The 24,830-nt window shown below is 42.8% G+C and overlaps 2 protein-coding genes across 7 annotated transcripts; one reads left to right on the forward strand and one right to left on the reverse strand.

Annotated features, from left to right (window-relative positions):
- Positions 1–396: 396 nt before the first annotated feature.
- Positions 397–17,978, reverse strand: PRPF4 (pre-mRNA processing factor 4). Of its 3 annotated transcripts, none has more exons than XM_058694475.1 (14): positions 17,846–17,978; positions 16,915–17,092; positions 15,217–15,403; positions 11,104–11,191; positions 10,497–10,576; positions 10,231–10,324; positions 9,672–9,766; positions 8,451–8,509; positions 7,389–7,512; positions 5,482–5,571; positions 2,434–2,556; positions 2,216–2,323; positions 2,007–2,125; positions 397–1,488 (listed from the first exon to the last, which is right to left on the reverse strand). In XM_058694475.1, the coding sequence occupies exons 1-14, from the start codon at positions 17,870–17,872 to the stop codon at positions 1,295–1,297; spliced, it is 1,566 nt and encodes a 521-aa protein (XP_058550458.1). In that variant the 5' UTR covers positions 17,873–17,978; the 3' UTR covers positions 397–1,294. The 3 variants fall into 3 exon arrangements, with proteins under 3 accessions (XP_058550458.1, XP_058550457.1, XP_058550459.1); XM_058694474.1 differs by having other exon boundaries at positions 16,915–17,095; positions 17,846–17,961; XM_058694476.1 differs by lacking the exons at positions 10,231–10,324; positions 10,497–10,576; positions 11,104–11,191; ... (1 more) ...; positions 16,915–17,092; positions 17,846–17,978 and having other exon boundaries at positions 8,451–8,548; positions 9,672–9,765.
- Positions 17,979–18,051: 73 nt separating this feature from the next.
- On the forward strand, positions 18,052–24,610 carry CDC26 (cell division cycle 26). 4 transcript variants are annotated; one of them, XM_058694481.1, is made up of 4 exons: positions 18,052–18,201; positions 20,069–20,177; positions 20,693–20,814; positions 24,184–24,610. In XM_058694481.1, exons 2-4 carry the CDS (start codon positions 20,126–20,128, stop codon positions 24,358–24,360), a joined length of 351 nt encoding a protein of 116 aa, XP_058550464.1. In that variant the 5' UTR covers positions 18,052–18,201; positions 20,069–20,125; the 3' UTR covers positions 24,361–24,610. The 4 variants fall into 4 exon arrangements, with proteins under 4 accessions (XP_058550464.1, XP_058550468.1, XP_058550467.1 ...); XM_058694485.1 differs by lacking the exon at positions 20,069–20,177 and adding an exon at positions 19,911–20,026 and having other exon boundaries at positions 18,062–18,201; XM_058694483.1 differs by lacking the exon at positions 18,052–18,201 and adding an exon at positions 18,241–18,606.
- The last annotated feature ends 220 nt before the right edge of the window (positions 24,611–24,830 follow it).

Genomic DNA, 24,830 nt, shown 5'->3' on the forward strand with positions numbered 1-24,830 from the left:
GCTCTCTGGAACTGCAAATGAAAGTGTTTTCAACATTTAAGGAAAAGCCATCATATAAGCCCTTCTCAAATGCCTTTCTTCTTCCCAATTCCTGTATTTTGTGAGAATGGACCGTGTCCTCCCAGTGCTCACTGGCTGGACATCTGGGATGGACAGAGGTGAAGGTAACCACTGCAGGACCAAGGAGCACGAATGACAGAGTCCAGACACGCCTCACCGCTAGTCTGGCCCACAGTCCAACAGTCTCTACGAAAAACTGTAAGGAGACTGGAACTGGAATAAGCCATATTTAATATCATCCGTTGTATCTCAAACCAAAAACAACAAAAAAAGGTGGGGGGGGGGGACTTCTATGGACCGATGGCTGCGATTCAGAAAATGCTTAACGATACAAAATAAGTTTTTAAAGGACAGTTTTTATGACAGAATTTTACTCTGTAGCAAGTGTGTAATAAAGAAAAAAAAGAAAAGGTTTATGTTCAGGAATGCCCACTAGGGTTTTTTCCAGTCACCTGGACACACAGGGTGCGTCCTCTAACCAACACAGAGGAGGTGGCACAACACAGACTTCACGTTTGCGTCCTACAAATTTCACTGCATCTTGACACGACGGCCTAGCTTTGGGCTGACACGAAGGATGCCAAACTTCAGAGCAAAATGGAGGATTATTTTCTGACAGGGCCAATGTTCAGTTCTGAACTTCCTGCTGCAGTGAGCATTCCATTCGAACTCAACAGGAAGAGGTAAAATCTTTGCTGCATCGCCCTGAGCCCGGCTGTGGTCTACCTCTTCATCTCCCTTCTCAAGGTAGAGGAAAGGTTCCCACTGTCAGGCATCGGTTAACCAGTGTGTGGTGAGAAGTGCCTCTTAAGTTGAGGGCTTCCAGACTACAGGCCAGCCACCTTGCTCTGTGGGTCACATGTAGTCCTGAAGCATGTACCATGTAATGGAAAGCCAAGTTTCAAAATTAAAAATGGAGCCAGTCACAATCCTGAGTGCTGTGAAGGAGACAACAAGGCATTCAAACAAAAGATTAACAAAAACAATGTCTACGCAGTCCATGGCAGGGCTTGAAGATGAAAATTAAAATTTCAACTATTACATGGGTTCATCAACACCCAGAGGCTTGGCTGCCTACCTGGAGTGGAGGGAGGCCCGGAGATCCAATTCTTTAGAGGGTCTACACACAATAACTGGCAAAAAACGTGATAGGACAAAAAATATCAATCCCTTTCTTTTGAAAATGGTTCTTAAGGGAGAGCTTGAGGTTAGAGTCCTTTTTCCACAGTCCTGCCTATTCAGCCATCCAGAGCTTGAAGGTCCTGTCATAAGAGCAAGTGGCTATGAGCTGCCCATCAGAAGAAATGTCTAGGCCCATCACTTTGCCTTCATGGCCAGCCAAAGTCTTCAGTGGGGACCAGCCTGGGTGTGTCCAGATCTTGGCTGTGTTGTCGTAAGCACCAGTGAGCAAGAAATTCCCATGGATAGCTTTAAGAGAAAAGGGGAGCTGCTTGAGGAATTCACATATCAAAAGAGCAAAGAAAATAAAAGCAAAAAATCTGCTAGAACACATGATTTTGAAAAAGAAGGGATTTCCCCATTTAGAAAAGTCCAACATTCTTATCTATATTCCTATAAGGCCTCCAGGAAAAAGGGACTACAAGCAGACTTAGGGAAACAAGTAACATTATTAAGTTCTTCTGGCTCTTTCCCTAACAATCTGTTCACAGTAATATTAAGGATTCAGTGCTTACAACTTTCATGGAAAAAAAAAAATGACTCAAAGCATTTATGAAAGTCTTCTTTACTTCCTGAAACAAGAAGCAAGCTGCGCCAGAGCTGTGTCTGAAAATATGCTACGGCGAAGGAAATTAGAATTTGCTCCTTTTTCACCAGGGGCCAAATCCTTTCCTGTCACACTTCTGAGTGAAGCCAAAGCCTAGCCTGCATTCCGTGAAGTACAATCTGTCTGTCCTGTGAACGGGGAAACCGGGAGGAAAACTTACGCTCAAACTTGACACCGGTCACTAAGTTCTGATGGGCGGGGATGGTATAGACACAGCGCCGCTGCCGGAGGTCCCACACTTTGCAGGTGTTGTCACCGCTGCCGGTTGCAATGTGGTAGCTGTGGATCAGGTGTAGTATCGAAGTCAGAAACAAAGATACATTCTGACCAATAACCCTCCCCACCCGTCATTCAATGAGTTTATTTTACCCATTGGGGGAGAAATTTATTCCATAGATTTCCTTCAGGTGGCCTTCTAGGAACATGATACACCGTCCTGTTCGCAGGTCCCAAACACGACCAAATGCATCCAGTCCCCTGACAAAAGAATTTATAAATGAACACTCTGAACCCATTTCTCCGTGGAAGCAAGCATACATAAGAGGCGAACCACTGAGCTGCCCCTGGCTATGTGGAAGAGGGCTTACCCAGTGCCAGCCAAAGAGCCATCCTGATGGAAGGCGATGTCATACACGCCCATACTGTGGCCTTCCTGATGCAGGATCTCCTCTTGAGCCTCTAAATCCCATAAGCGCCATGAGCGGTCATAGCTACAAAAAAAAATTAATTAGAAATTAACTAGCAGATATTCAGTTCCTACAATGTGTTATAAACACTTGTAACTTAAATTATGCTTCTGAAACTACTTGTACAACCGTATTAGCAAGAAATTCTTTTCTGGTATAAACAATACCTCAACAACTAAGCATATCTGTCTTGAGTGCTAACTGGGAAACCATGGACTTCCGAGTAACTTACTTCAGTGGCTATTTTAAGAATACAATTTCCTAAGAATGGCCCAGCAAAGGCTGTTGCCTTCTTTCTTTCTCAGTTCAACTGTTAAGTTTTTTTACTCACTGACTATTTGTTGGGCCTTCAACTGATGCTGGGGAGACAAAGAACAATAAGCATATAGATCAATGCAACATATGAGAAAGTATAGGAAGAGACCTACACATTTTTGGTCAAAGATATTCAAATGAGACCACTAAAACCATTTCAATAGGGAAAACAAAGTCTCTTTAATAAATGCAACTAGAGGGGCACCTGGATGGCTCAGCTGGTGGAGCACGTGACTCAGTCTCAGGGTCATGAGTTCAAGACCCACATTGGGGTAGAGATTACTTAAACAAACGTAAAAAGCAAAAAACGAAAAACACCTTAAACAACAAAAATATGTTCGTATAAAGCACTATATGAGAATGTTCATGACATCTTTATTCTGAGTGATCCAAACCTGGAAAAAGCCCAAATGTCCTTCAGTAAGACAAGGGATAAGTAAACTATGGCAGAGTCACACAACTGAATAATCCTCAGCAATAAAAAGAAACTTCTGGGGCAGCTGGATGGCTCAGTCGGTTAAGCATCCGACTTCAGCTCAGGTCATGATCTAGCAGTTTGTGGGTTCGAGCCCCGCATTGGGCTCTGTGCTGGCAGCTCAGAGCCTGGAGCCTGCTTCAGATTCTGTGTCTCCCTCTCTCTGCCCGTCCCCTATTAATGCTGTCTCTGGTCTCTGTCTCTCTTTCAAAAATAAATAAACATTAAAAAAAAAAAATTAAAAAAAAAAAAAAAAAAAGGAAACACGCAACATAAATGAATCTTAAAAACATACTGACTAAAAGAAGCCAGCCACAAAAGAATAAAGTATGAACAGACAGAATTAATTTACAGCGATAGAAATCAGATCAGTGGTTGCTCTGGAAGCGGGGAGTCCATTGGGAAGGGACATGAAGGAACTTTCTAGGGTGATGGAAATATTCTATTAAAAGGAATGTGGGTTGGAGCGCCTGGGTGGCTTGGTCGGTTAAGCGTCCGACTTCGGCTCAGGTCATGATCTCGCGGCCCGTGAGTTCGAGCCCTGCGTCCGGCTCTGTGCTGACCGCTCAGAGACCGGAGCCTGTTTCAGATTCTGTGTCTCCCTCTCTCTCTCTGCCCCTCCCCTGTTCATGCTCTGTCTCTCTCTGTCTCAAAAATAAATAAACGTTAAAAAAATTAAAAAAAATAAATAAATAAAAATAAAAGGAATGTGGGTTACATGAGTGCATGAAAATAAGTCCATTCTATTACATGCAAATTACATCTCAATTAAAAAGTTCTTTAACACATTCTGCCCTCAATGAACTTACAGAACCAGAAAAGGAAACCAATTTGCACTCTTTTAACAAAGATTTTATTATCTTTTTTTTGAAAAAAATTTTAATGTTTATTTTAGAGACAGAAAGAGAGTGCTTGTGTGCACAAGCCAGAGAGAGGCAGAGAGAGACGGAGACACAGAATCCAAAGCAGGCTCCAGGCTCGGAGCTGCCAGCACAGAGCCCGACACAGGGCTCACAAACTGTGACATCATGACCTGAGCTGAAGTCGGATGCTTAACCGACTAAGCCACCCAGACGGCTCTAAAGATTTTATTTTATTTTTTTAAAAAAAAAAATTTTTTTTTTCAACGTTTTTAATTTATTTTTGGGACAGAGAGAGACAGAGCATGAACGGGGGAGGGGCAGAGAGAGAGGGAGACACAGAATCGGAAACAGGCTCCAGGCTCTGAGTCATCAGCCCAGAGCCTGACGCGGGGCTCGAACTCACGGACCGCGAGATCGTGACTTGGCTGAAGTCGGACGCTTAACCGACTGCGCCACCCAGGCGCCCCTCTAAAGATTTTATTTTTAAGTAATCTTTGCACCCAACATGGGCCTTGAACTTATAAATCAGAGATCAAGAGTCACATGTTCTACTGCCTGAGCCAGCCAGGTACTCCAGAAAGGGAGACTGATTTGTAAGCAGAGAGATTACAATACAACGTGTGGCAGAAACAAAACAAAACATTGGTAAAGAGAATATGGGGCACCTAAATGGCTCAGCTGGTTGAGCGTCCAACTCGATTTTGGCTCAGGTCATGACGCCAGGGTCATGGGATTGGGCCCCACATCGGGCTCCACGATGAGTATGGAGCCTGCTTTAGATTCTCTCTGCCCCTCCCCGACTCCCTTAAAAAAGAAAAAAAGTGAAAGTTCTAGTTTTCTGGCAATTAGTGACTGAAATTTCTGATTAATTGCAATTTAAAAGCAAATACACTTGGGGGCACCTGGGTGGCTCAGTTGGTTAAGCACCCAACTTCGGCTCAGGTCATGATCTTGAGGTTTATGGGTCTGAGCCCTGTGTCAGGCTCTGTGCTGACAGCTCAGAGCCTGAAGCCCACTTAGAGTTCGGGGTCTCTCTCTCTCTCTCTCTCTGCCCCTACCCTGCTCCTGCTATGTCTCTCTCTCTCTAAAATAAATAAACATTAAAAAAAAAACTAAAGAAAAAAACAAAAGCAAATACACTTGGTAATAACTTTATAATACTCTTTTCGGATTTTGAGTCATTGCAGTCCAAGAAAATCCTACTTGAAGATTTCTGTTCTTAAAATTTACTTGGCAGTTAGTCGTAAAGGTTAACAACATGCCATGGGCCTGTATGAACAGAACAGGATGGCTTACCAAGTGGTGCCCAAGAAACGTCCTGATGGATGCCACATTACACGGGCCACACGTACTGTATGGCCTTCAATATCTGCCACTGGTTCATCACTGAAAAAGACACAAATACGAGTGAGCTATTTTATAGTCATAAATGTTCATTGAATTTGTTAACTGTTGTGACCGATGTACCCATGCTGTATAATTTAAGAGACTATGTAACGAAACTCATAGTTTATTAAAAATGCAAGGCTTTTTTTTTTGTTTTTAATTTAAGGAACAATTTATGTTACTTTCCCAAGTTTTAAAAGATTTGGGACTATTTCATGTGCTTACAAGGCAAAACTGCCCAAAGTATTTCGATAAACAACTATCTATCTTTCTATATCTCAATTCACTGTGATAATCAACTCTTTAATTTTTAAATGTTTATTTGTTTTTGAGAGAGAGACACAATGAAAGAGGAGGGGCAGAGAGCCTGATGCGGGGCTCCAACTCACGAACTGTGAGATCGTGACCTGAGCTTAAGTCAGACGCCCAACCAACTGAGCCACCCAGGTGCTCCGATAATCAACTCTTAATGCTGTTCTCATTTACGATTAGAGAAAAATAAAAGATAATTCAGCCTGACAAGCAAAATAGTCTCCTTACACCAAAGGAGTGTTAAGATTCTAGAAAGAAAACATACTTTGATGGAGATATGAAGCTACAGAAATCAAACAGTTTTGGTGCAAGTGGATTACAGATAAATTTTCCTCAAACTTTACCTTGTTGAAGGATCCACATGAAAAAAGGAACTCCTAAATAGACGCTTAGTTTCGTTTTGGTAACCATTAAATTCTCCTCCCCAGTAATCACAGAAAAAAAGTTCTGAAACACCAGTGAAAGGAAATAAACACAAACTCTAAGGAGGGCAATTAAAAAGGGAACTTTGTCAATGTGCATAGAGCTAATCAAAGCCCTAGGGAACAAATATTGCTAAGTGATATGAAGCCAATTAAAACTTGCTCTGCTCAGAAGACAGACCCTATCTGGCAAAGGATGGAGAAACTAATTAGCCCTCTACAGAAACCTGGAATTAAAGTCTCATGTGCTTTCCCAAAGAAAAAAAAAAAACTAAGCAACTGAATTCAGATTTTTTTTTTTTTTTTCAACGTTTTTTATTTTTGGGACAGAGAGAGACAGAGCATGAACGGGGGAGGGGCAGAGAGAGAGGGAGACACAGAATCGGAAACAGGCTCCAGGCTCCGAGCTGTCAGCACAGAGCCCGACGCGGGGCTCGAACTCACGGACCGCGAGATCGTGACCTGGCTGAAGTCGGCCGCTTAACCGACCAAGCCACCCAGGCGCCCCTGAATTCAGATTTCTTTTAGCCAGCAAAGTGCTTTCAAAAATTTTTTGGAATACAACCATCATAAACATGTTAAAAACAACAACAACATCAACTGTTGTAACGGGAGAATACAGGCTAGGCAAAGGAGGAAGCAGCTGGGAGGAGACATCAGTTCCTTGGCAAGACTGTCAGACAGAACTTCACTTTCCTCTCCCCTGTGCCCATCTGCTAGGAACCAATGTGCTGCCAAGAATATTATCTTTAGTCAATCTACCAAATGGTGCATTTCTCCAATGTCAATGTATTGCATAGGAGGTGTAAATATATCTTTCGAGAATAACTGGAGTGGGAAAACAATGGCCACTGTGTTAGAGGCAAAAATCGAGGCCCAAAGTTAACAAATAAGAAAAACCGGATCCAACTCCTTTGGTGAGAACAGGTCTAAGAAAGAAATCCTACATTCCACATTCACACCAAGCTCCCTGGACTCTCAAGATCATCCCTGGAGTTAAATGCCAGATTTTCAGGTCCCAAGGACCAACCAAGCAATTATTTACCTTAGTGACTGCAGTATCGACAGAACAGTAATATTTACCTGTCAAGGCTCCAAAGCTTCACAGAACCATCAGCAGCACAAGACGCCAGATTGACATCTTTCTGGTCCAAGGAGACAGTGGATTTTGGATGGAATACAATTGCTCCTACGTTTGTGTTATGGCCTGAAGGGGTGTAAGAGATGAAAGTTAAAGGGTCCCCACTCGTTTTTGTTTTTTTTTTTTTAATTTATTCCCCTCCCTTCCCAGAAGCGGGTCCCTACTCCTTATAATTTATGTGTGAAAACAGACTATGATGAGTAACACAGACAAGTATTAGAGAACATGTGGACAGGTAAGAGTAGTAGGGTGACTACTCAACTATTAAAAAAAAAAACTGTTTTAACTTAAATCAATATTTAAATTACAAGGGTGCCTGGGTGGCTCAGTTGGTTGAGCGTCTGACTCTTGGTTTCAGCTCAGGTCATGATCTCAGTTTCTTGAGTTTGAACCCTGTTCTGGGCTCTGCACTGGCAGAATGGAGCCTGCTTGGGATTCTGTCTTCCTCCCTCTCTGCCCTTCCCCCACTCATGCTCTTTCTCAAAATAAAAGATAAACTTAAAAAAAAAACCAAAACATTTAAATTACATTAAAAAAAGCAAAACAAAGGGGCACCTGGGTGGCTCAGTCGGTCAAGTGTCCAACTCTTGATTTCAGCTCAGGTCATGATCTCAGGGTTTCCTGAGTTCGAGCCCCATATCGGGCTCCATGCTGACAATGCAGAGCCTGCTTCAGATTCTCTCTGCTCCCTCACCCTCACACTGCCTCTCTCTCAAAATAAATAAACTTAAAATAAAAAAGGTGCAAAACACAAACAACCTTTATTTATTTGGTCTAGAGACTGTACAATGCCAGAGTGGGGTTGTACACGAGAGAATAGTGGTTTGTGTATAAGGTCATTATGTTCCCACCTTGTGGTCAGAGAAAACCAAACCCTGTCAATTCAAATCAAAAATTAATCTTGTGTACACTGGGTCTGAGTGTCAGGCAGGGTATTAGTTTCACTGTCTGAAGAGGGTTCACGCTGGGAAAACGAGTGACATACAAACAAGATTCTAACTCACCTCGGAGAGTGTGAAGGAGGTTGCAATCGGGAACAGACCAGAGCTTGCAAAGCCCACTCCTATCAAATACAAAGGAAAGCATCTCAGCCAGGGTTGGTCTGGGAAGGAAAAGGTACCTTGGTAACATTCCTAAAGCACAATCTCTTCTCACCCCCAAAAAACTTTACAGTGGCACACAGAAAAAGAAAGCTTATCATTTGATGGTTTACAGAAGAAAGCTATATGCACGTCTCACGCAACCCGAGGCCTCTACAGGACTGTAGTTAATATAGTACAAGCTATTCTCCTCAACGTCTAGAGTGATCGGTGAGGAAAGATAGGACAAATTAAACTATCCAACAGTAATATCAATAATCATACTAACTCCTTAAATATGAAGAGCACTTTACTACTTACGAAGTCCCTAAAATTTTTTTAAAAGACTGTATTTCAGAAAATTTCCAACAAATTACTTTTATTCCTATCATCTCAGTGATGCTTATAACAGACCTGTGAGGTACATAATGCGGGAATGATCATTTCTACTTCTAAGGAAGGTAGCGGAGGCTTGGAGAGGCGGGGGGATTTGTGTAGGTCCTTCGCTTTCTCCTGAACCAGGCTCAATTTCTATCTAGTCAAGTAGTTCCTGTGCATGCAAAATAAGGAAGTTTCTCTTCTCACTTGATGGCCATGTCCAGGAAAATAACTGAATCACTAAATAGAACAACAAAATTATCACATCCTAAGGGCTTTCTGCATATGTGGCAATAACTAGAAAACAACAACAACAAACAGTAATTCGTTTTTATGAGTCCTTACCACATAAGGCGCACTATTAAGGTAAAATGGTTTACAACATTATCTCATCCTCCTTTACACATAAGGCAACTGAAGCTTACAGAGTACCTTGCCTGGGCTATCTAACTTAAAAAGAAAAGCTCTACTGAGGTGTGGGTACTGGTCAGTCTATAAATCCACTATTTATCTGCTCCAAAACGCTAGCATCAAGAGCATGACTGGTGTGTCATGGATCTCTGGTGTCCCTTGTGAACAGGCAGAAGTATTATACCCAGACTATCTTGTATAATATAAGGGGAAAGTACTGGCATCTCTAGTTTGGTACAATCATGAGAAGCAGAGGAAAAGGACACAGAAATGAGCACCTAAGAAAAAGGCTGATCCCCCACCCCCCCGAACCTATCCTCCATTTAGGAAAAAATATCACGGTAAAATGGGACTTACCAACAAGCTGTGGCCAGCATTTTGGAATTAGGACTAAAGTGGCAGTAGGAGATAGGCCGATCATCCCCAATCTGACTGCAGAAATTATTCAAAGACTTAAAAAAAAAAAAAAAAAAGACAAACAGTAATCATTAATAGGCTGATCCAAGAGTTTTTTGGCTTTTCCACAATAAAAAAAACAACTTTCTGGTTTTAGCCACCCTCCCACCCCCACAAGATTCTTTTACACTTCTGTTGTTAGGAGATACTTATGTTAACGAATGGAGTTAAGGCTCACCTGGAACTCACATGCTGTCTTTTACACTAGCAGTATCACTAGTTTCTGTGTCAGCTCAACACACCCAGGAAAACCATAGAGAGAGCTAAAGTACAGCTTTGACATATTCAAGGGGAACTGAAGTGTAGACCCACAGGCCTCTGTTAAGTCCTAATTACAGCAGGTTCCTGCCACCTTAACTGCCACAGTTGCCTGTACCTTCCAAGAGGCAGACCGAAGTAGGAAATCTAATGTGTAGTTAAGAGCCCTTAATATATTAGACAATCACTGAGAGCATCTTACCCGGAGAGATTTGTGCAGCTCTTGCATCTGGGAGGTCCTTGTTGTCTCTGGAATCTCTTTATGGAGACGGGCCTCTTCTAAGCGTTTCATTGCCCTGTGACACAGAAACATTACTGTGAACAGACAGACTGGAAACGAAGGTCCACACAAGTATTCCTACCATCAGTTTCATTTAAGAACCACCAGTCTTTATAAAACAGATCATCACTGCTTAAGAGAAAACAAGAAAAAATATGCTTCTTTCTCCTTCTAGAGGCTCTCTGTACCTTGGCAGCGAATAATTAGCAATCCACAGTCTAGCAACCTTCAGGCTGTTTGGTCCTTCATGGTACCAGGTTTGTTGATACTGAAATTTAAATTAAGAGCAAAAATGTTAAGTCTGAAGCATCCTGCTCCTCATAGCTGTCAGTTCTCTATTGTAACTGTCTAGAAAAAAGGTGAATTAGTTCAGTCATAGGATGAAATCAGGCGTGTGTGCTTTTTACTGCGTGTGTGTGTGTGTGTTTTAAAGTAGGCTCCATGCCCAATGTGGGGCTTGAACTCACAAACCTGAGATCAAGAGTCATATGCTCCACCGACTGAACCAGCCAGGTGCCCCTCTACTGTGTTTTTATGAACTCTTATTGGATGGCTTCCGGTTCCTTGTTAGAAGTTACACTAGGAATGCTATGGGTTTTTCCATGTGTTGAAACCTACCTACCTTCATTTATACCCACACAGGAACCACAAACTATGGTCAACAACTATTCCTGAATGGTAGAATCCTCAAAACTTCCCTCCCCTCTAGCAAAGCAAACCCTGAAAACAGAAAATGAGAGAACTAACCCCTCATTTCCTTCATTTTATTACTGTGACGCCAAAGACATATTTTACCTCTTCTTTGGACTTCTTAGATTTCTCATCATCTTTTTTGGTCTTTTTTAAGGCATCAGTACCAACCACTGAGAGGATATTTCTTAACCTGTAACAAAAAAGATCAGAATTTAAATGGAGTTGAGATAAAGCTAGGAAAAATGTATCTAAGAAGAGAGAAAGCTTGCCCTACTCTCTCCATTTAAGGCAACATTAAGAGTCATATCATGCCTAAACTTCCAGCATGATTTTTCTTTTTTTAAGTTTATTCATTTTTTTAGTAATCTCTAGATCCAATGTGAGACTCGAACTCATGACCCCAAGAACCAAGAGTCACATGCTCTACCAAATGAGCCACCCAGGCATCCCTCTAGTGTGATTTCTTTCACTCGGTCTTCTTCATTTAGAGATTGCTTAAATTGGACTATAAGCAATTACTGTTTTCAGTTTAGAGTCAACGAGCCCCAACACTGCTACCACTTGGTCTGTGAAGACAGCCAACCTTTGCTCCATGCCACAATATGCTGGATTACGCACTGAGGTGCTAAGTGTACAAAAACGACTAAGTAGCAGTTCTTCATTCCAAGTAGCATAATCCTGGGGGTTGGGAATGGGGGCGGAGAAGGGAGAAGGGAGAAGGTGGATGGACAGAAAGTAACAGGGAACCACAATACGCTATAGTAAGTATTGACAGTGGTAAGTGCTGGGCACTGAGGGGAAACAAAAGAAATACCTAACCTAGGCTTGAAGGGAAAATCAGGGATGGTTTCAGAGAGGTGTTCCCTACACTGAGTCCTCAATTAGTAAGGTCGACAGGTCAAGAATGGGAAAGGACAACTGAAGCTGAGGGTTCAACAAATGCAAAGGTCTGGAGATAGCAAAACATGTTGAACTTGGAATCACAAATAGTTCAGTATGGCTGGAGCACCGAGTGCCAGAAAAGGGCTGGTGAAAGCTAGGGCTACAAACAGAAGTAGGGGCCAGGTCACAAAGAGCTCCTCATGCCATGGTAAAGACGGTTTACCTTTGAGAAAGATCCCTGGGGAAGTAGAGAGAATGGATTGAAGAGGGAATAATAAAGGCAGGGAAATCAGTCTACTATTTAGGAATCCCCGGAGTCTTAATGGTGGTCTGAATTAAGACAGAGGCAGTAGGGACTCGAGACATTCACCTAAGGGTCGCCATAGTAAGACTTTGCTGTTGGTTGGAAGATAAACAAACAACACTAAAAGTATACCCTTTGTAAATGCTATTGAGAGAGTAACATTCTAGGAGAGGTAATAAAGAAGGGGCTTACTTTATAAGGGGTCAGGTGATAAAAGTCTTCTTTGAGAAGATGGCACTTATGCTGAAACCAAAAGAATAAAAAGGCTTTAAAAGGCAAGAGAGGGGAGGGGTGCCTGGGTGGCTCAGTTGGTTAAGCATCCAACTTTGGCTCAGGTCCTGATCTCATGGTTTGCGGTTCGAGCCCGACGTCGGGGTCTGTGCTGACAGCTCAGAGCCTGGAGCCTGCTTCAGATTCTGTGTCTCCCTCTCTCTCTGCCCCTCAATGCTCCCACTCTGTCTCTCTCAAAAGTGAACAAACATTTAAAAAAAAAAAAAAAAAGGCAAAAAGAAAAATTAAGTGGAAAAACAGAAAAAGAGGAGTATTCCAGGAAGACCCTTAAGGCTACTAAGTCTATTAAATTGAGGAAGAGAGGGGCGCCTGGGTGGCGCAGTCGGTTAAGCGTCCGACTTCAGCCAGGTCACGATCTCGTGGTCCGTGAGTTCGAGCCCCGCGTCAGGCTCTGGGCTGATGGCTCGGAGCCTGGAGCCTGTTTCCGATTCTGCGTCTTCCTCTCTCTCTGCCCCTCCCCCGTTCATGCTCTGTCTCTCTCTGTCCCAAAAATAAATTAAAAAAAAAAAAACGTTGAAAAAAAAAAAATTAAAAAAAAAAATAAATAAATAAATTGAGGAAGAGAGGCACAAAAGATTAAAGAGTATGATCCACAGTTTTTTTACTCCATGTTGTTGTTTTTAATGTTTATTTATTTTGAGTGAGACAGAGTGAGAGAGATGGAGGAAAGACGGGGAGAGAGAGGGAGTGTGGGGAGAGAGAGGGAGTGTGGGGAGAGAGAGGGAGAGGGAGAAATGTCTCAAGCAGGCTCCACGCTCAGTCAGGAGCCTGATGTAGGGCTCGATCCCATGACCCTGGGATCATGACCTGAGATGAAATCAAGAGTCAGACGCTTGGGGCGCCTGGGTGGCGCAGTCGGTTAAGCGTCCGACTTCAGCCAGGTCACGATCTCGCGGTCTGTGAGTTCGAGCCCCGCGTCAGGCTCTGGGCTGATGGCTCGGAGCCTGGAGCCTGTTTCCGATTCTGTGTCTCCCTCTCTCTCTGCCCCTCCCCCGTTCATGCTCTGTCTCTCTCTGTCCCAAAAGTAAATTAAAAAAAAAAAAGTTGAAAAAAAAAAAGAGTCAGACGCTTAACTAAGCCACACAAGCACCCCTACTCTATGTTTAATAAGAAGACACTGTTGGATTTTAAGCAAGCAATACCACAAGTCTGGGACTATTACAATCATCTAGGTGTGAAAGCAATGAAGGTAGAGAAAAGAGGAGGTACATTTGGGCACAAATCTAGAACAGACTAGATTTTGCTGACGGATTACAAAGGAGATAAGGCAACTGAAAACTGTGAATGGTAATGTTATTTAAAAGGGGAATAAGACAAGGGAGGGAAACAGATGAGTTTGATTTATACATGTCCAGTTTGAAGTACCTACAGAATATCTAGGCTACAAATAGGGATCTGGGAGTCCTCAGAATATACATGATAAACAATGCCACGGGAGTGGATCTCATCGCCCAGGATGAGTGTAGAATCAAGACAAAGAACTGCAGTATATAAAGGTTAGGCAGGGAAAAAAAGAGGCTTAGAAGAATTAGCCAGAGAAATCGGAGAAAAATTAGGATTTGGTTTATGAAAGGGAGTGTTTCAAAGAGGGAGTAGCTGACAGTGTACCAGGGCTATTCTCAGTAAAGATAAATTAGTGACCTTAATAAAGAGCAATTTCAATGTGGCAGTGGTCGGTTTGCTGATGAATAAGTGAGGGGTAAGGGCCCAAAGAAAGTAAATGCAGTAAGTGAGGAGTAGCTGAGCCTCAAGGAAAAGGGGACTGGGGGGGGAGGGGCAGGCTGTCATCCATGCTTCAGAGGAGCTCATCATACCCAGGGCTCATGGCTCAGTTCTCCTAGTACCAGGGGTAGGCAAGCGGTGGCACAGAGCACCTCCTCCAACACTGTGCTCTGGTAGAGAAAGCACTGACTGGTCCCCCCCCCAAGTTCCACTCTTCTGAAGTACCGTTTGCACCCCTCCCCCACTAGGACAACCAGCCCCCTCCCATCTGGGAGCTGCCTTTTCTGTCTGTCCTTTAGCCCTTCCTGGCCCCCAGCTACCTGCCCTGAGCTGCCCCCTCTTCTCCGCTCCTCCCACCTTGTGGCCAGCCAGCCTGGTTTTGTAAGATACTAGGTTGGTACACAGTGTTGTTTTTTTTTTCCCCTTGTTATTTTAAACAGGCCCAACATAATTGGTTCTATTTAATGGACACGAGATAATGGGAGAGGTTTAGTGACTAAATGCACAGACCATGCAAACCAGGAAAAAAAAATGATGAAAGGGAGAGATGGGACAGTGGACAGAAAGACAAAGGAGGTCCTCATAACTGTGTATGACTAGCCTGTCACTAAGAGACTCTGTGACCTTAAAATCACAAGAGGAACATCATCTGAAGAATAACCTTTCAATAATAACCAAAAAATACTTATCGTTATGTTTTATGTCACTGGCAAAGAAAGCGTGTTGTCTAAATGTTCCAAGTTCGACAACAAATATTTACCCAACTCATAATTCCATACTGGGGAAGGGGGGTTCGTATATTAACACCTTATTCATAGTTTAGAAAAAAAAAATTAGTAATGGAGTAAAAAACTGGCCTACTTAGATCATGGGCTAAACTATATAAAAACAACTGAGTAACATTTTATTAACATTACCTAAGACGTTCTATTAAAGTTTTACTACAAATATCAACTAAAATTGGAAAGTAGAACCTTGTGATTAAAGATGAGGGTAAAAACTTAGAAAGGGCACACCTTTCTCTTCTTTCAGCCGGACCCTCTCCAAAGAGTGTGATGGGCTCCCCCAAGGCTCTAAGGCAAGCCTTGACCTCTGAGTCATCAGTGGAAACATTGATTTGCCGGGCTCGCTTTCTTCTCTCAAACTCGGCTAATACTTCAGCCTGTCGTTCACTGATGTGCTCTTCAATTTCAAACACCTCTCCTATAAAAAGAACAGGCAACATCAACATAATCACCAGATCTTCTTCAAATAGGGGAAAAAATAAATGTCTTATAATTGGAGTCTGTGTACACCTCTAGGACCTAATCTAGTACATAAATTCATAGTTTACTGTTTCTCAGTTTATTAGGTTGTGTCAAACACAAAAAACTAAACGGCACAGCTTTAAAAGGCAGGAAAATTGGAGGGGCCTGGGTGGTCAGTCGGTTGAGTTGTCTGACTCTTGATTGTGGCTCAGGTCATGATCCCGGGGTTGTGGGATCAAGCCCTATGTCGGGCACCGCACTGAATGTGGAGCCTGCTTGGGATTCTTTCTTTCCCTCTTTCCCTCTGACCCCTCCCCTGCTCGCACACTCACTCTCTCTCTCAAAAATAAAAAATAAAAACAATCTGTACATCACAGTTTCATTTATGAAAAAAATTACAAATTTTTACAGCTTTATTAAATTACTGAAAAACCCAGTTAATAAGGATTACATTTTCTTTTTTTTTTTTTAATTTTTTTTTTTAACGTTTATTTATCTTTGAGACAGAGAGAGACAGAGCATGAACAGGGGAGGGGCAGAAAGAGAGGGAAACACAGAATCTGAAACAGGCTCCAGGCTCTGAGCTGTCAGCACAGAGCCCGACGCGGGGCTCGAACTCACGGACTGTGAGATCATGACCTGAGCCGAAGTCGGACGCTTAACCGACCAAGCCACCCAGGCGCCCCAAGGATTACATTTTCTACTTCACACATTTCTAGTTTCATTTCTTTCAAAATAAAAATAACTATTAGTTTTGTGACTTAAAACAGATTTCATTGAGTGTGAAAACTGGAGAACTAAAAGGGGAGAATGGTACAAACCACAGTAGCTTCAAATCAACGCCAGAACTATGTTAGATCTTCAGAAGACAAATGGAATCAATTTGAATCCAAACACATACTTATTAGGGGTGTATGGGTCAGTTAAGCTTGCAACTCAGGTTTACTTTCTGCTTAGGTTCATGAGTTTGAGTCCCACATCAGGCTCTGTGCTGAACAGGGCCCCACCCACTCGAGTTCTCTCTCTCAAAATAAATAAACTTCAATATACACTGAATAAATTCCTGGTAAAATTACTAACAAGTGAATGGAAGAAAAACTGTATAAAAGGTTTTAAGAAAAAGTCTCTCTGGATGTTGCTAACTGGGGTAGGCAAAGGACGGCCTTATAAAGATGCAAATTTAGGGGCGCCTGGGTGGCGCAGTCGGTTAAGCGGCCGACTTCAGCCAGGTCACGATCTCGCGGTCTGTGAGTTCGAGCCCCGCGTCGGGCTCTGTGCTGACAGCTCGGAGCCTGGAGCCTGTTTCCAAATCTGTGTCTCCCTCTCTCTCTGCCCCTCCCCCGTTCATGCTCTGTGTCTCTCTGTCCCAAAAATAAATAAAAAACGTTGAAAAAGATGCAAATTTAATTGAAAATTTTTTGACATTATAAAACCAAGATAATGAGGGACTCACAATTTGCATCTTACCAGAGGTTATGTTAATATTTCCTGCTTCAATTCCAGCTTTCAGTCCTTCTTTCCCCAAAATCCCAGACTCTCCTTTGGCCAGACGCTCCCTCTCCTTCTCTTCCAAACTTCCGTAATAGATATGTGGTTTCTTCACAACAGGAGCAACTAAGTCATCAGGTGCCTTAGTTTTGGTTGCCTGCTAAATCAAAAACCTGGATTAACTTAAGGCTCAGTCTTAGCAATTCACTAGGCTTCCCCCAAAGGACGGAGCTTCAATCCTATTTCCTCCCCAAAGGACAAGCTGGACACCAGTTAAGGTATTTTCACTGATTGGGTGGGGCGCGGGGGGCGGGGGTGTCTCTTAAACACTTAGGTTCTGCAGATAGGAAGAGGCTGGAAAAACTAGTGAATTACTTTTGGTAATTTTTCTATCAAAGGTTTGCTTTGGCACATGTTCACATCATTCGGTGGCAATCTCTTCTTGGGTTTTATGAAACACCCGAGGCTTCGGCTCATCACAGGGGAAAGAAAGGATAACAAATAACCAACGCAATTTTTAAGGGGGAACAAGTTAGTTACCGGCCTACACATTTCAAACGTTTTCAGTCGTAAGGCAACAGACATGAAGTTGGAAGGCCTTATTACAATTAAGAAGTCTGACACAGACATACATCTGGGCCACAACACTACTCCCTTTCAGAGCTCCGTTTTTGGACCAGTCGGAAGAGGTATTTACCGTTAGGGGCTATAGTGAGAGATGCAAATCAACTAAAACACAGGCAAGCACTCAGAGATCAGGAAAACACGGCTGCGCTAAGGCAGGACCGAGCCTCGCAGCCTTTCACCTCAGTCCTCCACCGCCTTAGCCCGTTCCCGAGCGGCCCCAACTCCCAAGAACACCTTCCCAGCCCCCTTCGCGCTTCTTGCCGGAGTGAGCTGACATCCGTACCGTGGAGGAGGCTCGTGAGGAAGCCATGCTGAGCTCTGGAGCCGCGAAACCCCAGCCGAAGCCGAGATCTGCGTTTCAGACCGTCCACCGCGCGCCCAGCAAAGCGGAAGTACGTCACCGACCGGAAGTGGGCCGAGGGCCGACGCAGCGTCCTGGGTGACGGGTAGCATGATGGGAATCGTAGTAGGCGAGAGTCGTGGCGCCAATCGAAGAGCCTCTAAGGAAAGCGGGAGGAGGACGAGGTTCTGCAGGAGGGAGGTCCAGAGCAGTCTGGGAAGTGTAGTCCAGTGAGCTTAGCAGGAGACTCGCGGTGGGCGCCGGGGTTCCGGGAAGAGGCTGAGCTGGGTTGAAAAGAGGTAGGTGCGTCGAGTCGCGCGGCCCTGGGCTGAACTCCGGTAGCAAATGGAGGGCTTCCGAGGCCGGTTGTCGCTCTTGGCCCTAATAAGAGGGGCTTCACGCCTCCTGAGCGGAGGGCCATGTTGCCATGGACACCCTCTCCCTGGACTCGTGAGTGCCGCTCTGCAGCTGCGGAGGGAGTGCTGTTCTCCGCTGTGGGGACGTTGTCCCAGGGCCTTCCTCTGAGTTGGGTGAATTTTTGGTGTATTTGAGCAGTGGCGACAGATTAGGCTCAAAGAGCCCTCTAGCGCCAAAGTAAAAATAAAGACCCGGAGGAGGAGGTACGGCCTGCTTTTGTTGAAGTTTGTATTCAGCCTGGTCTTTGTGTCTGACTCCGAGTGAGATGATGCCCACGAAAGCGTCAGGTAAACTGAGCCCGGGCAACTCTGCGTGGCCCTGGGTTCCGCTGGGTGCTGGGACATCGGAGATAACAAGGCAAAGGTTTTGCCCCCGTGTTGGGGGTGGACATGCTTAAACTGTTGGTGTTTCTTGAGCTGGACAGCCCGCCCTCCCCTTCCCCAAGGGCAATTACAATAATAATAGCTATTGTTTATTGAGTGTTTACTAAATGCCAAGTCACGTTCTAGGAACTTGCTGTGCATTACGTCGTTCAATCTATGCAACAACAGAGTACAGAAACCTGAGGAAACTAAGGGCCAGTGAAAGATGAAACTAATTGTCCAAGATCAGTGGCGGGTGGCATTAGAATCTCGCCCCCTGCCCTTTGGCCTCCCGAGGGAGCGCTTTTGCCCGTTACTCTGTACTGCCTCCTAGTGGCGAGCTTTTCACAGTTTGCAGAAAAGTGAAGAAAACCCACAGCAGGGTTTTTCTTCCTTTTAAGTATTCTTTCCTCCCTTATTCCCCCCTTGGAACTTTGGCTTCCTCTACCATTTGTTTACATTGAATTCAAGATAGTATTTGATTTCATACAAAGCAATTTTGAAATGTAATGTGCCAGCCGGTTCTGTTCCAAGCTTCCAGGGAGGATACATTGCTTCCTTCGTATACTTCAGAGTCTCTAGCTACTTCCTAGATAGATGTAATAATAATTTATATCTGTACATACTCTTTGAAAGTAAGCTCCACACCCAACATGGGGTTTGAACTCATGACCCTGAGATTAAGACTATGTATGCACTACCTACCGACTGAGCCAGACAGACGCCCCTGTAATTGTACATACTCTAAAGGAGCTTTCACTGACAACATTCTCATTTAATTTTCACCATGTAGGTTTTATAGGAGGCTGACATTTGTTAACCAAACTGAACAGCCTCAACTTCATTTTTAATATAGAGCTAATTTTGTCAGCTTCAGAGGGTTTCTGTGTTAAAATAAAAGTCCAAAGAAGGGGAGTGGAAAAGCGTAGCACAGCGTTCAAGAAAAGTTCGTTTCGTCTAATTGGGGTGTCTTAGTTTATTCAACAACACATTTACTGACTGGTTATTATAGATTCACACTACTTGGGGCAATGGAGACTGTAAAGATGTTGCCCTCAACAGCTTGTGAACTCAGTTGGGGAGTTTCACTGTCTTTAAGGAAATTGTTTTTTGTTAGCATAAGCATCACCTTGGGTTTTCAGAGTGTTCTTTTGAGCCTCTTGGCGTACTTGTTCTCTCTGCCTGGAATGCCCTTCCTTACCCTCCTTTCTCTGCCTGCCCTTCACAAGTCAGCTTAGAGATCTCCTCCAGGAAGTCTTCCACATCCCTGTCTACCCCACACTCTGCCCAGACTGGATTGGGTGCCTGTGTGGTGCCATCGTGTTATCCTCATCATCTTATTAGAGTATGTTGCAATTTTCTGTTTACGTGTTTGTTTTCCCCACAGACTGCGACTATGCCTTTCAACTCTGTAGCCGGAGCACAAGAAGTGTTTGTTTAATGAATGACCTGTCCATTTAGGACCTATTTAGACCCTGAGGATAACCCCGTGAATTGTGAGTTATATGGAGTTTGCCTAAAATTTAGTAAACTGATTTCAGTATTCAGGAAATCTCTTACAGATTCACAGATCTCTTACAGTTCTCACACAGAGCTGAACAACTTTAACGGCCGTGTACTCTCCCACTAACTATACCGAATTAAGATGTGATCATTTATTTATTTATTTAATTTATTTTTAAGATGTGATATTTTAACTTTATTCTCTAAGGTGGAATGTTTCTTTAAATGTGACTGGAGCATAAGATTAAGGCGATTATTGCCTAGAATTCTCTTTTATAGGCAGCTTGCTCTTTTTTTTTTTTCCTTGAAAACTGTTTTTTTTGGAATTGCGGAGTTACAGATCTCCATCATGTAATAATCATACATCAAATGACATCAAAGTGTCTGTGTGAACCCAAATGAGTCTTTTGTATCACTGTTCATTTAGCATGCATGCTGACAAATTGATCTTGTATTTGTAGCTGAGGTTTTTCCCCTCCAGTTTTTCGTCCTGTGCTATTTCTAACAGCTGACAGTTCACTGGGTCTGGCCCTTGGGGTTGATCTCATTATGCTGCGGCGAAAACCAACCCGCCTGGAGCTGAAGCTTGATGACATCGAGGAGTTTGAGAGCATTCGAAAGGACCTGGAGGTAAGAATACAACTTTTGAACCCTTAGGGATATTTAAAACAATAGCTCTTAACTTTTGAATTCCAGACGCTTAGACCAATAGCTTATTTGAAACCTCTATTTGGATGCTTTACAGGCATCTCAGACTTAATGTGTTAGTTTCCTGTGGCTTGCTATAACAAATTACCACAAAATTGGTGGTTTAAAACAACAGAAATCTATTTTTTTACCATTCTGTAGGCCAGAAATCTGAAATCAGTGTGAGTGGTCCCAAATCAAGGTGTCAGCAGGACCCGTGCTCCCTCCAGAGGCTCTGGAGGAGAATCCATTCCTTGACTCTCAGCTTCTGGTAGCCATTGGTATTCCTTGACTTGTGGCTACATCACTTCAATCTCTGTGTCCACGATCACATTGTTTTCTCTTGTTCTGTCTGTGAAATCTCCCTTGGCCCTCTCTTACAAGGATACATGTGATGGCGTTTAGGGCCCACCCAGATAATTCAGGATAATGTCTCCATTTCAAGATCCTTATCACATCTGCAAAGACCCTTTTCCCATGTAAGGCAACATTTAGAGGTTCAGGGATTAGGACCTAAGAGCTTTGGAGGTCACCGTTCAGCCTACTGAACTGAACACGTTAGAACAAAAAACCTCTTGATTTTTTTCCTCAAGGCAGTTCCACCTCAGTGTTCCCTTGTGGGTATCTATATAGATGCTCGAGCCAGAAATCTAGGAGTCACTCCTGAGTTCTAGCTTTTCCTTACCCTTTATTTTTTCCCTGTGCGTCTCCACGGTTACAACCCCAGTCCAAGTAACCATCATCTTTCTCTGTACAATCTCAGTTGCGTCTTAAATGGTCTTCCTACTTGCATTTTAGTTTCGTTAATCCATTCTCCATCAGGTTTCTAGAATGATCTTTAAAAATTTTCAGATCATGTCATTCCCCTGCTTAAAACTACTCATGGTTTCCTGCACATAGAATAAAATCTCAGTTCCTTACCATGGCCTACAAGATTTGGTATGTTCTGGCTCCTCGGGTTTTACCTCCTGCCGTTCTTTGCTTTGGTCTCTGTACCCCAGGCACACTGGCTTTCTTCCATTTCCTTGAATATGCCAAGCTATTTTATCACTCGTGGCCTTTGCCCATGTTATTTTCCTCTCCCCCTTTCTTCATGTCTGTTTAAATGTCACTTTCTCAGTCTGAGATGCTGCTTCTGACCTATCCCAAGTTAAGGGTGTCATTCCCATCATGCTGTCACCATCTCACTAGGGTCTCTCAAAGCACTCTATTCTTTTACTTTACAGCATTTGTTATAATTTACAGTGATTTGCTTATTGTAAAAGCATTTATATTAGGAGCCTTGATTGTAGAAATCATGTCTGTCTGCTTCACTGTTGAGTTCCCAGCGTCTGGTATGATGGTAGGAACTCCGTATGTTTTGTTTTGTTTTGTTTTGTTTTTAAGTAGGCTCCACGTGGGGCTTAAACTCATGCCCCTGAGATCAAGACCTAAGTTGAGATCAAGAGTCAGACACTTAACCGACTGAGCCACTCAGGTGCCCCTCAGCATGTATTTTTAAGTGTAGCTTATCCTCCAGTATTAGATGTCCATTGATAAGACTTAAATTCTTTAGTAACCCTCAGAATAACTCCTTGACTCCTTAGGATGGTGTACAAGGCCCTTTGTGGCGTAGTCCTTGCTCATCTCTCCACTTTATCTTCCACTGACAAGTTATCTTTAATCTCAGTGCCTCTGCACACTCAGTTCTCTTTCCCTGAAATGCCCTTTCAGTATGGTTTAAACTTCAGCTGGAATGAGTCTCATAAAGTGTTGGCATACTGAACTTTGACTCTGCAGAATCAGCTCACTATTGAGTCAGTCTTTCTACTAAAGGCAATTATCCAGTGAGTTTGACCTGTTTTAGAACAATTTAGGAATAGTTTTGCCTTAAACTAAACTTAAATGAAACCAATAGAAACTGGTATTTCATTTGTTACTGAAATTAGTTTAATTACATTTTGATGACTCTGGATTCTGAAACAGTCAGCAGTTATTCATGGTGGGAAGCCTTTTAAATGATTTCATTCCATTTGGACATTCTCAGTTTCTCATGGCTTATAAAATGATAGTATCCTTTGCCTTTTAACCTGTTTTCACTAAGGTATTTAGGGTGAACTTTGTAATGTTACTTATTGGTAATGTAGACTAACTAGAGAGTAACTCGGAAAGGTCATTTTATATACACACATACATATATATGTATAAAGTAACATCTTATTCAGTGTACTTCTATGATCTTGGCACTTACATGCGGAGTTCATTAGTAAGTGGTGAATAATAGTGGGGATTCCAGTGGCTAGAGTAGTCACTCTCCTAATGCACACTGGATAAAACATTTGTTCATGCTCTCAGGGGATGTTATTATCTAATACCATCTTTATAGTTAGGTAGTAGTAGTTATGGGATCAGGGTTAGTCTGTCTTTGAAAATGATCAAACTGAGGGGCACCTGGCTGGCTTAGTCGGTGGAGCATGCAACTTTTGATCTCGAGGTTGTGAGTTCAAGCCCCACGTTGGGTGTAGGGATTACTTAAAAAATAAAAAAAAAAAGTGACCAAACCAAGACATGGACTTGAATTCTGCAGTCACTTGTGATATAAGAGCCAACCCTTTTACCTGAAAATGAAATGAAACCTTGAAACACAGGCCTTTTGATAAGATAGCACAAAACCTTGTATTCCTGTGTTACATTTAATCTCATGGTGTTAGGGAAACTGTTAATTTCTGGTGGCTATTGCTTTACCACTTAATTTTTCCATCTGTTCTCTTGAATAATACATTTACTGAAACACCCTTCTCTCCCTCTTGTCTACCAACTCTTTTTTTTTTTTTCTTGTTTTATTGAGGAGTAACATACATCACTGTGTAAGTTTAAGACGTAGAGGATGATGGTGTGATTGACAGATATTGTGAAATGATGACCACAGTACGTTCAGCTAACATCCATCTTCTCATTATTATTTATCTTTCTAATTGCAGCTTCCTGCTCTGAAGCTGTACCACTGCACACCCAATTCTTCCTTCTTTGTCTCTTTGGTAGTGTGGACTTTCCTCTGTCATAGCCACGATCACCCTGTGTTGTCACTGTCTGTTTACCTGTTTCCCCGTTAGACTGTGACATCCTGGAGGGTAGGGGTTATATGTTATATCTTTTATCACTATATCCCTGTATCCCCCTTGTACCCATATTATCCATTTAAACCTAGGATTTCAGCTTATTATTCCATAGACCTTAACCCTAGACTTTACCATATGCCTAGTGCATGGTAGGTGCTAAATGTTTGGTAATGGAAAGAATGTTGCCTAAATCCTAAAACTTTTATACTTTCAGAACCGTAAGAAACAAAAGGAAGAAGTGGATGTCGTAGGAATCAGTGATGGAGAAGGTGCCATTGGGCTCAGCAGTGACCCCAAGAACCGGGAACAAATGATTAATGATCGAATTGGTTATAAACCCCAACCCAAGCCCAACAATCGTTCATCTCAATTTGGAAGTTTTGAATTTTAGAGGCAGATTATCTTGCATGCCAGAGCCCTGGAATGGAGTAAAATGATGGCAGAAGTACAAATAAGGTTTAGAGAATTGAGTGCTTGAAGTCAAGCAGAATGTTTTACTCCTGCAGAGAAATGCTTCTGCATGAGATAACTAATGCTTACCTTTCACTCTAAGTGGAAATCCAAACTCTAGTTTATCTCTGGAAAATTTGACTCTATAAAACTTGTCTTTTGTTTTTAAAAATAAATCTATTTTTGGAAAAGTGTGCAACACCCTTAATGAAGTATAAGAATAGTACTGTTAACCTCAAGACTTTGAAAGGTAATTGCTCCAAGAGGTGACATCATTCTTCCCACCTTTACTGAGTGTCTAAACACAGGACACTTGAGGTCACGGACTCATTCAGCTTGTCTCTTCAGCAAGTATTTATTGAGTTTCTGTTATGTGCCAGGACCATTTTAGGCATTTAGTAACATCAGTGA

Source organism: Neofelis nebulosa, chromosome 12 (assembly GCF_028018385.1).
Source record: "Neofelis nebulosa isolate mNeoNeb1 chromosome 12, mNeoNeb1.pri, whole genome shotgun sequence".
Lineage (NCBI taxonomy): Eukaryota > Metazoa > Chordata > Mammalia > Carnivora > Felidae > Neofelis > Neofelis nebulosa.